At 48.4% G+C, this 15,439-nt stretch overlaps 1 protein-coding gene across 1 annotated transcript in view; it reads left to right on the top strand.

Moving 5' to 3' along the window:
• ARMC9 (armadillo repeat containing 9) overlaps positions 1–15,439 on the top strand; it is an 87,069-nt gene that overhangs the window by 44,064 nt on the left and 27,566 nt on the right. The window contains exons 14-20 of the mRNA XM_044456240.1: positions 273–363; positions 1,073–1,196; positions 3,221–3,360; positions 3,569–3,645; positions 6,168–6,242; positions 8,624–8,714; positions 10,046–10,101. Coding sequence (XP_044312175.1) covers positions 273–363; positions 1,073–1,196; positions 3,221–3,360; positions 3,569–3,645; positions 6,168–6,242; positions 8,624–8,714; positions 10,046–10,101 — 654 coding nt within the window. The remainder of the gene's footprint in view (positions 1–272; positions 364–1,072; positions 1,197–3,220; positions 3,361–3,568; positions 3,646–6,167; positions 6,243–8,623; positions 8,715–10,045; positions 10,102–15,439) is intronic.

Here is a 15,439-nt window from a genome sequence, read left to right on the forward strand (position 1 = left end):
TTCAAGGCAAAAAACAGCACAGAGAGCAAGCGTGAGGGAGGGGACCATGGGGGGGGGGCGCTCTGCTTCATGCCATCACAGATCCGACTGCTGAAGAAGGCCCAGGCATTCTGCTCCGATGGCTGTATCCCTGCGGTGCCCTGGGACATCTCCCCATTCTCCACCTTCCCACTGGGAGGCATCCAGACGTGCTTTTTGTTCAGCTTTGGGTTTCGCGGGTTGCCTTGCAGTATTTCCATAGCAGCTGGGCTTTTGTTTTCTGTCTCTTTCAGAGGAGCGTGCTGATGCTGATACAGTCGAAGAGTGAGGTTGTTCGTCAGTATACGGCCAGGCTCGTCAATGCGTTTGCCTCGCTGGCTGAAGGTGAGAGGGACCGAAGGGGGAGCTGCCGTTTTGCACGATGGGACCATTTGTGTGCCACCGTCACTGGGGCTGCAGCCAGGTGCTGGCTTTTCAGTGCTGGTTGGCTTGTGTCACTATAGTTAGGGTTATTAATTATCTGTATCACCCATAGCCAAAGCTGTCTGGGCAGTTTACAACAATGTAACAACAACAGTGAAATACAGTAGAGAAAAACATTAAGAATTTAAAATAATTATTAAAAAATTAAAAGACAATAAAAAGTCAATTAAAAAAGACCTAGCCATTAGTAAAAGACAGACACTTGGCTATGTATCAAGCCCCAGAATGCCCGGGAATGTCTTTAAAGGCCTCTACAAAGAGGACTGTCTGTTTGGTGCCAGGTGGGCTGCAGCAAGGAGGTTGTTCCAATGATGGGGGCACCTCTAGAAGGGCCCTCCTGGCACCCTGAGGAAGTCCCCAGAGGCAGAGCGTAGTGTCTGGATAGATTGGAGTTGGGAGGGGTGCTCCAACAGGTGTTGTGGTCCAAGCCATGTGGTCCCAAGCCTACCTGGCACTCTGAATCTTGAGGGGGAGTAGTAGAAACTGCTTCTGAAGAAAAATTGTCCACTGTTCTGAGAGCTGTTGCTAATCAAACAGTTTAAAAAATTCTCAAAGAGTGGATGGCCCAGACTGCTCTCTCCAGACTCCTCCTCCTCCTTGTTTGTCCCAGGTCGACTGTACCTCTCTCAGAATCCCCGGTTGCTTCGCATGCTGGAAGAAAGGTTGAAGGCCGAAGACAAATACTCCCTTACTCGAGAGAACGTCATGGGGGCTTTGCAGAAACTCAGCCTCAGGTGATGATAGCAGCGGGGCCTTGCTGACAGCAGGAAAGGAAATGCGGGCTTGTTGGGTCATGTTCAGAGAGGAAAGGAGAGCGCTTGATTTTCAGGCTGCTGTCATCAAAACCCTCCCGAGCTGGTGACAGGAACCTCACTTCGAGCTGGAGGGACGGGAGAGAAGAGCTCAGCAGGAGCTTGGCTAGCTAAACGGATCCCCCTCCCTCCGCCCGCATTCTGTCCAGCCATTATCTGTAGACACTCATCTGTATCCCATCTTCTGCTTAAGAAGCATCTTCAGCTGATTGGTTTCTGTTCTCTTTAAAGACAACAAATCCAGAGCAATGAGGTGCTGCAAACTTGTGTGCAGAGTGATTTCAGCTATGGGGCAGTACAGAAATAAAGTTCTTCTTCATCACCACCACCATCATCATCATCTCTCTCCAGGACAGGAAGGGATTGGGTTTGCTGTCTTTTCCACAAACATGATGAGTCTGCCTTTGGACTTGGAAGATCAGTGGGAGCCTGCGGGGGCCTTTGGTTCAGAGGCAGCCCTCCCGCAAGGCAAGGTGAAGCAGCCTCTGCTGCCACCATTTGCATTTAAGAACAGCCCAGGTAAAGCTGAGCTTTGGAGGGGAAAGTCCTCTGGCAATCGCTTTCCCATTTCCCTCGTTGAAATGGGAACGGAAGTCCGCAGGAGCACGCATGAGGGAGTGGCTTGTGCCCCATGGAACCAGCATATATGGTGGCTGCCCCGAGGCCTTGCACCCCAGACACTGCAAGGGAGTCATGCAGACCCCACAGCCCGAGCTTCCAAGTTCCCACTCACACCAGAAAGGGGCATTTTCATGAAGTCGATGTAGGGTTCGCCTTTTAAGATTCCTTGGCACAGCATTCCAATGAGAGGAAGGGAGTTCAAATGTTTTGGGTCTGCGTTTGGATTTCTCTTCACCTTTCTTTCTGGAATCTTACTTCCTTTTTGAACCATGGCAAAGAAGTCTGCTCGTTTGCCTAGGGAGGTGGTGGGCTGTCCCACACTGGAGGCGTCCAGGAGGCAGCTGGGCTGCCCTCTGAGAGGGGTGGTTTGACCTGGAGCCCTGCCCTGAGCTGGGGCTTGGACCCGATGGCTTTCTTGGCCCCTTCCAGTTCTACTATTCTGTGATTCTTTGATTCTGTGCCTGGTAAGGTAATGGTTTTCCAGGACTGTTTTTTCCATAATAGAACATATCACAAGGAAATGCTTCCTGCAGTAGGAGACTAAGCCATCTTACCAGATTTTTCAGTGCGTTACTGGATCAAAGTATGTCACAAATGCATTTTGGATGCTTTTCTAGGATGTGGTTTCTTGCAGATCCTTGCCAAAGGCAAGCAGAGGGTTCAGGTGCCAAGAAAGGCAGCGGAGTGAAGAGACCCCTCTGACCCATAGGCCATTATTCAGTCAAACTATGTCCTGTGCAAACTCCATTGAAGTGAACAGGAGCTAGTCAAGAAAGCAGGCTCGTCCTCTTTTGCAGAGCTCTTGTTCGTTCCCATGAGACTTGTGCAGGAAAATGTCCAGCTTAATCCTTGGGCCTCCAAATGCCCCAGCAGCTGACTGGCCGAGGCTCACTGCTGCTGGCACAGTGGTCCTAGATAGCCTCCTTCTCCGTGCATTTTCCCAGTCCTCTTTCAAAACCATCCAAACAGCCCATCCTGTGGAACTGAATCCCATACTTTAGCTATGTACTCTGTGAAGAAGTCCTTTCTTTTTATCTGTCCAGAATCATCTTCTTTTCAGCTACATAGGACGGCCCTGAGTTTTAGCATCATGGAAGAGGGAAACAGATGGGTCCCTCTCCTTTTCTCCACACAAGGTATAATTGTGTTTGCCTCTACCTTGTCTCCCCTCACCATTTTTCTTCGCTGGACAGTCACCTCTGGAGGGAGCTAATGGGGGAGGGTGTCCCTGGTCCTTTAAACATGAGCCAGGGTCGTCACCTTTCATTGACGCTTTTCTTGTGGGTCATCCAAGGAACACTTCTGTTGCTGTGTTCGGATTCCAGGCGGGCTTTGCAGTCAACAATGATCAAGGATGGGCTCATCCTGTGGCTGGTGGATGCACTCAAGGATACAGACAGCATGTCGGATTACACCTTGGCCTACTCAGTCGCCTTGCTCATGAACCTCTGCCTTCGGAGCTCAGGTATCAGTCATACCTCAGATTCAGCTGAAACTTGCCATGCCCCCACCCATTTTTCAGGCTGTTACCATCCGTTCAGTTAATAGTTACAAACTGCTGAGAAGGGTTATTCTAGATATGGCTGAGGTGTTGATGTGGGGTGGCTTTCAAAAATTAGCGAGCTTAACTTTGACCTCTTGGAATCCTACTTGTTTGTTTTATACCTCCACAGGGAAGAAAATGTGTGTGAAAATTGCAAACGAGATACTCAAAGTCCTCTCAGATCTCCTGGGCCATGAGAATCATGAGGTATTTTTATAAGTGTACAAAAGGGAGTGAACAAAGATGTTAACGGCCTTCAGAAATTAAAACAGTTTGCCTTTTATTTATTCCCCCCAAACCCTGGATGATAGTCACTTGATGGCTGCTTGATGCTTTTCATCTTCTAAAACCCTCTGGATCCAGCAAATGCACGCCTCCTCTCTCTGTCCCTCCTTAAAATTCCCCAAATGGTCGGAGGAAAAGGAATGTCTGACAGCTGTGTCATTATAATCGAGCCCATTTGGACTTCAGGCTGCCAGTTCCTGAGATTATTTTAACATCCTTGAAAACTATTTCTTTGAACCTCAATTGGATCCTGAGATGCTGTACTCTTTGTCCTGCTGTCCTTCTGCAGATGCCCACATGTGGCCTTGTTTATTCCAGATGTCAGCATCTGGAGAGGTCCGGACAGGCAGTCCATCCCCTTGACATGCTTGCAGGACGGTTGGAAGACCGACTGTGCTATATTAAAACAAGCCCTTTAATATTTAAGTACTTACTGCTGACTGAGCCCAGTAATGGCCTGGATGAGGATGAATAATCTGTAAGATTAACCCCCCTGAGACAATGGGCAGCTGTGGTGGGATGTGGGGGGCTCGGTGGACCAGCCGGCTGAGGAAACCAGCCCTGGATGGGGCCGCGCTGCCTGGGCAAATTTGTGGTTCGGGGACCCAGCAGTGTTCCTCATTGACCAGGTGGCAGCTGTGACTTGAAACGTCTGAGGCCAACTTTGGCTGGCTTGCCGACTGCACCTACTGCGGGGAGATACGAGTCTCGCCACTGACATTCATGCCATCGTGATTCTGTATCAGAGGACGAGTACCTTGCCTCACATGTTGGTGCTCTTGGAGACACAATCCAGAAACGTGAACTGGATCATAATTCAGTTGCCTGGCTGTTGTTGGGTGTAAGTTGGCATGGCACTGATTCACCTGTTTTGAAACAGTGTAGCTGGCTTGCAGTTCCAAAATCCTACTGCCGGGATGGGAAGCTTCTCCTTCCGAAGATACTGGACTACACCTTTCACCCTCCCAGCTGGTTCTGGAGCTTCACAGCCTCTGGGGAGGGCACAGGCTTCTCACCCCTGCCCTAAGTTAAATTTTGACAAGTTCTTCCTTGTTTTAATCCCTGCCCCCATTTCCTTTCCCTTCCACTGGTGTCTTTCCTGCATTTGCTTTTTATTGCGATGCCTTTGGGTAGAGGAAGCCTGTCCGTTCATCTTTTGTAAAGTGCCATTTACATAGGTGGTGCTTTCCTAAGAAAATGCATAGCATTCATGCATGGAATGCAGGGTGCTAGCTTTGATCTTTGACCCTAAAGGGAAACAGGTCCTGAATATCTCAGCCAGCACCTCCGGCCACCCCCTGCTCTGGAATTTAGAGCAACCTGTGTACATTGCTCTTGGATGCCAGATTGTCCTCAGCTGGGAGTAGGGCTTTCTCAGTGGGGAGTCCAGACCTATGAAATATCTCCGCCCAGGAATGTTCAGTGGTAAATTTATTTCACTTGTGTCCTTTCAGAGGCAGGAGACTTTTTTTTAAAGATTCTGCTGCACCTTCAGAAGTTAGGTTCTTAACCTGGTGAACCATTGTTCGCTTGTTTGTTTATTAAAACATTGGTATTGCGTATTTATTTATTTAGTATATATTTATTTATTAAAAGCTTTTCTATCCCGTCCCCTACAAAATGTCTCAGGACGTTTGTTCTCAAGTAACAAAGGCAGCTTGCATCAGTTTAAGATCAGCCCTATAATCCTAAAAGCAGCGAAAGGGCAGCAGATACAAGCAGAAGCCCAAAGACAAAAAACAGGGGTGGCCCATTCATGAGGCATTCATGCCAGCTCAGGCAGGCTCTCTCATTAGGGCCAGAAGGCTCACGGCAGGGGCTGGACAAGCCTCCTGGGGCAATGGCTTCCAGGGCACGTGCACCAAACACAGAGGGTGGCAAGGCATGCAGGAGAGCCGTCCCAGGTAATTGTAGAGGATGGGAAGGTACCAGTGGGAGCAGAGCCTAAGGGTCTGGGTCCAACACCTCGTGCTCTTGGTTTTAACAGCAAAGGCTGGCACTTTGAATTGTCCACAGAGCACTGCGTCTCTTGCATTCCGCCAACTTTCATGTTTTTGTAACTGTTTTAATGTCAGGCATACTGCTTTGGGGAAACTGAAATGTCATAACTAAAACAGGCAGTGTGTCCTTCCAAGGGCTTCATGGGCGACCTTCCAGTGCCCCTGTGAGGTGGGTCAAGCTCTTCTCCCCCATGTTGCAGTTTGGGGGCAGTGGTGGGAAGGGTCTTGGCTTGCCTGGGGTCTCCTGACCGCACAGCAGAGGCGGCATCTCACCTGGGGGCTTTCTGGATCCTGTAATGCACTCTTGAGCACTGTGCAAGTCCATGGGGCCCATTAGCAGTGGAAGGCACTGCTGGAGAAATGATCCTGAAGTCGCGACACTAGAGGACAGAATTCTGCGTCGGCTAAAAGTGGTCCGTGTGTTGATGTTCTCTTCCCTTGCAGATACACCCTTACGTGAACGGGGCGCTTTACAGCATCCTCGCCATTCCTTGTGTACGAGAGGAGGCCCGGGCGATGGTGAGAGGCTCGCTGTGCAAAATGTGACACTTTGGTGACAGAAAGCTGTACTTAAAGCTCAGCCTGTTAAAATGGCTTTACGAGTCTTCCATTACCGTACCTGAAGTTGTTTTTTCATCACTTGTCTTTCCTTCGAAAGGCCTCTCGCTTTCGTGCAGGGGTGGGTAACACATCTATGGTGCAGGTGCAGATTACCCCCTACTAGGCCCTTTGTCAGCTGGGTGGCCTGAGTGGGAGCGGCTGTGCCCCAGGGACATCATGGGGTGCGGCCACACTTACTGGCATCTTCTCCCTGCTGCCAGCCCATTTCGCCTTTCTCCGCACGAAGAGAGGCAAGGAGCTCCGTATTCTCTAAAAACAAAAAACTCTGTGTGTCTTCCAGGGTCTCTGGCTTGCTCCGCCCTTTCCAAGCCAGGCCCACAAGGGTTAGGAATCCTGGCCTGTTTGGGAGTTCAGCCAGTTGTGCCAAGGGAAATGGAGAATGACCAGCAGCCTCGGTGCCCCGTTCCACAAAGAAGAGCTGCAAGGTCATTGTGCCGGCAGGCTGAGCCAGTGCCGCTCCTTGCAAGGAGCTGCCTGTGATAAACTGGGGCCTTCATGAAACAGCAGTGCATTGTGAGGGAGGGCGTCTATCACCCACCACTCCTCTAGCTGCTCATGATGAATTGCTTTCTGCAGAAATGCTGCCGTCTTTGAGGGGAAGATAAGAATACCCCACAACTAGATAGCTTGACAAAAGCGGGTATCGCTTCTGATTTGTGCCATCTCTCCTCTTACACCTGTGCCACTGCTCGAAATCCATTCAAGGGTACACCTGATGGATGCTTGTGCTTTTGCCTGATTCCTATCTTATCTTCCCTTGCCTATTCTAAAAAGCTATCTCTGAAGACACAGGGTTTTTTAATTGGCAGTTGAAAGGGTTTTGTTTTAGAATTGCCACTCATCATCCGCTCTTCCTGTATCACTTGAGGAAAGACTTGAAATTCTGTTTAGAATCCACCCTCCCCTGGAGTTTTGATCTCCCATTTACTAGAAGGAGAGTTGAATTACAGCCTGGGCAACTGCACCCAGGGACGGGGTGGGGGCGGGGGGAGGCAGCCGGTGGTCCCTCTCCATTAGTGTCATCAGCCCCATATTAGGACCAGCTATCACAAAGCTGGCTTTTGTGGGTTTCCCCCTTTCTTTTGCCCCGTTATTTTCCTAGCATCAAGCATGGGGGAGGGTTCTGTAACACTCAGTACTTGGTGATTTTTAGTTGCGCCTCATAAAGATGCTTTGCAGTGGTTCTCATTGAGCTTGCACAAGAGGCAAGTAAGGGGGACCAGGATATAAATCCCAGTTTGATTTGCAAGCTTTCACTATCCTGCACAAGCTTCATATCTAGGGAAGGAGGAGAAGCCAGTATGTCATCTGGAAAGCACTTGAATACTGAGATCTGCATTTCTCAGAATTTGCAGTGGGAATTTGCAAGGAGAAATCAGTTTCTCAGCTTTTACAACTCCAGCACTACATTTGTTCAGGAAGAATGTGCACAAAAATGCACATACGAGATGAAAGTAGGCATAGAGCACATTATTTCAGGGAAATACTGTTTGTAAAAAGTGTACTCTAGGAAAAATGGGTACAAAGTGCATATCTTGGGGGAAATGTGCATGAACGTGCATTTAGCTGCAAACCATTTTAGATTTTGCTTTTGCTAAACTTGCAGACTTGTGCAGAAATAGGCCAAAATGAAGTTCAGCTTGTTAAATGAGAAACTGGGGAAACGAAAATTGACAGATTTGGGTCGTTCCTATTTGTAGGAATATTCAAGAGGGTGGAAAACTACAATCCAGTGCAGTCTGAATATGAATTAACTAGAGAAAAATTTGCCTTTTCTCAGAAGTAAAACTTATAAGACTGCAGCTCCCTTCCTGTGTAAATAAGCATTTGATTAAAAGCAGAGAAATGTCAAAAGAAGCAGATTGTCTTGGGACAGATGGGCAAGTACAAATCTAACTCTTGCATAGATGGGCAAATGTAATTTATTGAGTCTCCTTCCACACAAAACCTGATTCGACATCTGCTCTGCCATTTCCAGTGTCCAGATGGGGAACTGAGGCCAGGGGTCGGGCTCAGAATACCTGCTGATCGCCTTCTCCTCCCAGCCTCTGCTTGGTCTGGGTGACAACAATACGTCTGTTGTAGATGCCGTGGAGGGCTTCTTTTCTTCAGGATGAGTGACGGCCCTTGTTGGCAGGCGGAACAAAGTGCCTGCAGAGGGACTTGCTGCAAAGTTTCTTTCTGCAGCCAGGCAAACAGTGTGTGTCGCCCGTGAAGTGACCCTGCGCTGGGTCACCCCTATAAACCGCTCACAGGGCTGTGTTTTCCATCCCTTCCAGGAAATGGAAGACATTCTGCGGTGCTACATCGAGGAAGGAAATGCCAACATGATCCAACAGATAGAGTTTATTATTAAGCAGCTTAAATCAGGTCAGAGGGAAAAGCAGTCATTAGGGTGTGAATCTGTCATGCAAAGCTTTAAAGTACTTGTATTAAATACATAAATAAACAAACTCATGGAATAGGACAGCCATAAGTGGAGGCAGGCTTGGGACTTTTAGATTTGGACGACCTGTGTTTTAGGGTCAATTCACAGCCGTTTTGCAGTGCCATGCCAACCACTGTTTACTTAGAAATAAGTCCTGTTGATTTCAGTTGGACTTAATTGCAGGTCATTGTCCTTAGGATGGCAGCCTAGCAGCTTTTTCCCTTCACCTGCTTTCTTAGAGGTAAACCACTGAGTTCAGTGGAACTTACCCGCAAAGAAGGGTTCTTAGACTTGCAGCATCATGGGATAATTCTAACTGTGTTTCCTTGTAAATTAATCCTGCCAATTCAAGTTGAACTGAATATCTGCCCTCCTGCCCCTTGAGATCGGCGGCAGAGGCCCTTCTCCGAGAACCCTCCGTGAAAGATATTAGGAGGGTGAGTACCCGGAGGAGGCCCTTCTCTGTGGTGGCGCCCCACTTATGGAATGCACTCTCCAGAGAGGTCCGCCTGGTGCCGTCGTTATTTGTTTTTTGGCGCCAGGCCAAGATCTTTTTATTTAAACGATATTTTAATAATTGCTGATTTTATTTATTGGTTTTAAATTATCAAGCCAGGGTGTTTCCAGATTTTATTTGTATGTATTTGTATAGATATTTATTTATATGTTGGAAGCCGTCCTGAGGCTTATGCGAATGGGACAGCATACCAAAATTCCAAATAAATGAACTTATTTCCGGGGAAGTCCACTTGGGACTGCATCCTTAAGGCTGGTGATTGCATCTCTGTCCATCATAGATCATTTTGCTCTGCGATCATTTCACCCCATGGATGAGCATGATCTGACTCAAGTTTTTGAAATTCTTTGCAATGGCAGGTCGAGGGCTGCCATTTGACCATAGACAAAAATAGGCATACGGTCCCTCTGCAGCCGTCTGAACTGCACTGTGACCTGAGACGCAACCTTTGCCACTGCGCCACCCAGACTACCTAAATATTACACTTCCACCTAACTCCAGAAAATTGCAAAAATCTTCACAGGCCATTTTTGCCCTCCCCTCCAGAATGGTGAAACTCACTGTACTGCGTGCACGGGGGCTTGAGCAGGAAGACAGTCCAGCCTGGATCGTGCCCCAAGAGTGTAAGAACATCCACTGGGTTCAGCCTGTGTTGGAACCTGCACTTTTGGGGCTGAGGAGGAACCAGATTAAATTTAGTGAACTGGAAACAAGCAGCTATGCCAGTTTTCTCTTATACTACTTGTTTTCTTCCAGAAGATCCACTGGATGAGGCCGAGTCTGATGACGAGGAGAAGGAAGACAATGATGAAGTAAGTTTTGTGAGCTAGCCAGAGGAAAGTCCAGATGTGTTTCTCAGGTGCGTAGGCTGCCCTTCCTCCAACAAACAGGGTGGCATCCGTGAGATTGGAGTCCCCTCTCCTCCCGGCAGGGTTCGGAGGAAGCTTAAGGTTCCTCTCACTTGCCTGGTTCTTGTCTTCCCACAAGGAGGAGGAAGCTGGAAATAAACCAGTTGCCTGTTCCATTCCCTGGAAATGGGTGACTTTCCAAAGGCCAATCCTAAGCAGGGTTCCCTTGCTCCGGGGTCAAGAAGTGTAGCTTTTCTGAGCCACTGGCTCGCTTCAGCTCACGATGCGCGTCAGGAGATGATTCTTTTCTTGAGTTCATTGTCTTTGCTATGGACTACTGTGATGTTTATGCTGTTCTTAGATAAGAGCTGGGATTTTCAAAAACTCGGTGGAGCCCAATTTAGCAACTTGCTGTTCCCTTGTTGCTGTTCAGCAAGCTAGATTTATTATGTTCTATTGTATTTCAATGTATCTTATTGTGTTGTAAGCTGCCCCGAGGCTTCGGCAAGGGGCAGCATAGAAATGTTATAATAATAATAATAATAATAATAATAATAATAATAATAATAATTTGCTGTTGCTGCCATTTAAAGTAACGCTAATTGGCTCCTTGCATTTTGTGCTTGAAGTGAGCAAATTTGGAAGCCCGGATTGGTCCCAGAAATAGCTGGGTCCTGATCTCAACTTGGTTGACCCAGCAATTGTCCCGCATGATTACTGTTTCTGCACCATCCCAACTTCCTACACGTCTCTTTTCTGAATTAGTCTCATGGGTGCTTTCAATGAATCAGGCACCACGAAGTCAGCAGGGTGGCATCATGACAGTTCCCCAGATAAGATGGAGGTCAGAAACTGTCCGCGAATGACGCCACAGCCTGTCAGGGCTGCGTCACTGCAGGCCACTGATGTGAGCACAGCCGAAGACAGTATGTGAATATTTTTTTGCAGGGAATCTTGAACAATCTTCAAGGAGTGTTTACAAAGAATGAGGAATATGTCTCTCTCACCTTTAGACTTCTGTTGTTAACAATCCCACCTGACTGACTTGCAGAGCAGGTTTCGGGGATGACGCACTGCCAAAATCCTTTGTCCTCTTGTCAAGGGATGGGACCAGAACACTCCTTTCTTTGGCTCTGCAGCCCCAGGCCAGTCAGAAGGTGAAATGCAGTGGTGGGGTTTGAGCAGGGAGGGTGTGAGCTGCTTCTCTGGCCAGTGGATAGGGCCAAACTGCTCCTCTGTATCCTGGGAGAAATGTGCCAGAAGCCAAGGCCAGGGTATGCTTCCCTTCTGCTCCGTAATCCCAAGGCAACTGGGGCTCTGCAGCCATTCCTGGTCTGCCAGTACCAGTGCCACTGCAGTACAGCCAAATTCCTGCAAAAATTCCATGGTGAAGTTTTGTTTACAAATAAAGCCAAAATTGTGAACTCAACATGACGGTTTGCGAAGGACAGGCCTCCATCTGTGCAAAGCACAAAAGGAGGGTTCTGTGGGCTTTTGAAGGAGAAATGGAGCATGTCCTCGTGAGGACACACACGGCAGTGGCAAGGGTCGGCTGCGCAGAATTGGCGAAGAAACTCCACAGCGCGGGCCCTGCTGCAAATGGAAGGAGAGGTGCCTGAGCACGTTCCTAGGTCACCTTTCCCCCTACAGAGGCCCTTTCATCCACCAGAATGGGAAGGAAGCCAGTTCTGACCATCACAAACAACTTGTGTAAGATCTTGCTGGCACGTCAAGTAGCCCGAAGCCATTTCGTATTTCATATGCGAGAAGACTGGTTTCCGTGCTTCCATCTCCCTCTTTGCTGGCATGGAGTTCTCAGAGCTAAAAGTAGTATGAATGAGCCTTCATTGACTGTGAACCATGTTATTATTTTTTTCCTTTCCTTTTGTGATCTCAAACCAGGATGAGTTGGCAGGTTGTTGAAGCACGATAAAAACTTACAGAATCTGTTTCGCCAGAGACTGTTGTGAGGCAGCAAAAACGGATGTTTGTACTGCAGACTGCAGGCTGCTGCAGTGACCGAGAGCCCCCCCATTCACTCTGTTTTGTATTCCACAAAGCTGTGGGTTTTGGTTCCCAGGTACATCTCTCAACGATATAGGACAGGTTTCCTTCCTTTTAGGACAAGGGCCGAGAGCATTTCCTGTGGTAGAAGCGTTCCGATCTGCAGCTGGCCTGGCAAGCAGCAGCTGTAGAGTTTCTGTGCAAATGCATTCGCATTTTCAAGGGCTGTTGGCTTTCCAGCAGGAAGCTTTGTCTGATGCAGGTCTGTGGCTCACGTCTGGCATACGTGGTTCGGATTGATTTCTGAAGCTTGCTCTTTGCTTGCTTATGCAACAATCCCGCACAGCCGTTTGGATGCGACTCCATACCCTCAGGGCCGCCCTTTGTGGCTGAGAAGGGCTTTCAAACCAAGGGCAGCACACTGTCTGTAGATGAATCCAACAGAAGTCCTACTTGGAGTAGACCCATTAATTGGACGAGACATAGGTTATTCATGATCTTATCCTGGGTCACCCTGGGCCAGTTGATCACCGTTGGTTCTCACTGTTCCTAGGTATATTGTGTTCTTAGGTATATTGACACTTGGCCTGATGTGTCAGAGATGTGGATGGCTGATTTTGCCCTGAAGGGAGCCTGCTGTAGTCAGGGAGCAAGATTAAGGGATTACTCCAGAATGATCTCTCCTGCGGTTGTCTGTGTTTCCTGAGATCGTGAGTGGGGCTTGCAGCCAATTTTCTGCATGGCAGGGCAGCATTGTGTTAAAAATGGGTATTCCTTTAGCCGTAGTCCTGCTCCTGTAACACCATCCATGTGGCATTCTCTTCCAGTGCAAAAAGAGCTGCCCACCAGACCATTTCTGAAGAAACTGGAGATAAAGAAGTATTATTATTATAATTTCTCAATGCAATAAAACCCCATGAAAAGTAACATTAAAAAATTAGAAACTGTGAAAAGTGGAGATCTTCCCTTATCTGTAATGAGAGATCAGAGATAAGCAGTAATTGCATGTGGGCAGTGCTAATGTGGGATGCGAGTTGGCACAGTGGTTTAAACTGCTGTGCTGCTGGGCTGGTTGATCAAAAGGTCGCCGGTTCGAATCTGCACAGCGCCCCAGCTCCTGCCAGCCTTGCAGTTCGAAAGCATGCAAATGCAAGTAGATAAACAGGTACCACTTTGGTGGGAAGGTAGCACTTCCATGCAGTTCGGTGTTTAGTCATGCTGGCCACATAACCACGGAAACGGTCTGCGGACAAACGCTGGCTTCCTCTGCTAGGAAGCGGAGATGAGCACCCTCCCGAGAGTCAGGCGTGACTGGACTTCACATCAAGGGGAAACCTTTACCTCTTTAGTGCTAATGTGGGGAGGGGGGAGGCCTTATATGCCCCTAGACCAGGTGTGCATGCATGTGTCCCATGCCTCCCACGACTTGTGCATCTTCCTATCCTCACCCACTGTAAATGTATATGGACCTTGGACCCCACAGCAAACTTGGATTTGGCCCTTGGGGAGAAAACGCTTTGTCTAACAACAAATCTTAGATGGTCTGGTTCACTCTTGTCGTTTCCAGGGTAAGAAAATCCTCAACAAACTGCTTTTTCATTCATTTAAAATCTTTGTAGGCTGCCTTTTAGGGCAAAATTCTCTCAAGGTGGCTTTCAATATGTAATTTTATATAAACAACAATACATGTTAAAGCCATAAAACACCATTGTAATCAGATGAATAACTAATAAGAACCAGCAATAATATCACAAAAGTGCCGTTCCTAGGTGGAGAATGCTGGGAAATGCAGGGGTTCTTAAAATGTCCAGATCTGCAAAGGGCTGTATCTTTAAACGACTCAAGTGTCGCCCAGTTAAAACACCCCCCCCCCAAAGAGTATAGCTAAAATCACATCACACATACAGCAGTCCAGCAAAAGCTGTATTCAAAGGAAGGTGATTGTCAACAAACGGCCGGCCTGCAGGGAAGTGGCCGGCCTCATCTTCCCCAGGCTGACTGTAGAGATGACAATGGGGCACGAGAGCTGTGTGGAACTGCGAGGGGTTGGCAGAGAGGCACGAGCAGACCCCGGCTGGAATGGGAGTGATGGCGCGGTGCCTGCAAGCCGCTCGCCCCAGTGGCTGCCTGGCACCCTCCCACTTGGAGTCAGTGCGGCCCCACAGGCGGGACACACAGGTCCACCGAGCATGGATGGCCGCCACCGCCAGGCCTCACTCGAAGGCTTCTGGGGGAACTTGGCTATCGGGAGCAGTTTATCGCAGGGCCTCGCTGTGTCAATGTGACATTTAACACTTTGGCAAGTAATCCTGTTCGAATTGCACTGGTATAATCCTTGGATTATAATGCTGGTTAGTGGGGCATGAAATTTTAAATGCCAGCAGGACTACCGGGTGGATGGTGCTTTTTTCAGAAAAGGAAAGAACTGTTTGTTGAGCCACGTTGTGCTTTTGGAAGGCAGGAAACAATTAACGTGCGTTGAGGACATCGCCTTCAGGAGAAGGCGCTTCAAGGATGTAGAACCAGCCTGGAGCCCTGTGCCTCCACCCCATGCCAGGGACTTTCAAACGGACACTAATCCTGGGAGGCTCAGTTTCTGCCTGTGACCTTTCCGTGCATTCTTTGGTTGGGCCAAGAGGCAGGGTGTCATTCTTCTCCCTCCCAGTCTGGGCCAAACGTCAGGGCTTCACATAAGAACATACATAAGGAGAGCCCTGCTGGATTAGACCAAGCCCTTCTAATCCAGCATTCTGTTTACACGGGAAACCCACAAGCAGGAGAAGAATGCAGCAGTATCCTCCCCTCCATGTTCCCCAGCAACTAGTGTACAAAGGCGCGCTGCCTCTGAACCTGGAGGTAGCGCAGAACCACCCAGACTAGTCGCCTCTGATAAATTTTCTGGTCTGCTTTAAAGCTGCATTTTGTGAAAGTCACTACCATCTCGTGGGGTTTCTGCTCTTCGTTGTTATGATTTTTTTTGTTTTTTAGGGGTGTCTGGGATGCCAGGAACAGAAAATACAGGTAGCGTTTCTTCACATGGACCTGGTGACCCTGAGATCCCCTCAGTGCATGCCTTGAGCCCCATCTGCCCTGATGCTGAGCCTTAAACTGGGGCTGGGTCTGAGAGGAAAATAGGGCAAACACACCCTTACAAGAACGCAGCAGATAAAGTGAATTGATTCTTGCAGACTGTGCTTGCTATCCTCAGAGGTTCAGTGTAAATCTGAAGAATTCTGGTCCTGGCAGGCTCTTTATTCTGTATGAGCCCTGAAATCATGAACCAACGGGTGTTTTATTG

This window comes from Varanus komodoensis, unplaced genomic scaffold (genome assembly GCF_004798865.1).
Source record: "Varanus komodoensis strain SLA01 unplaced genomic scaffold, ASM479886v1 scaffold82, whole genome shotgun sequence".
NCBI lineage: Eukaryota > Metazoa > Chordata > Lepidosauria > Squamata > Varanidae > Varanus > Varanus komodoensis.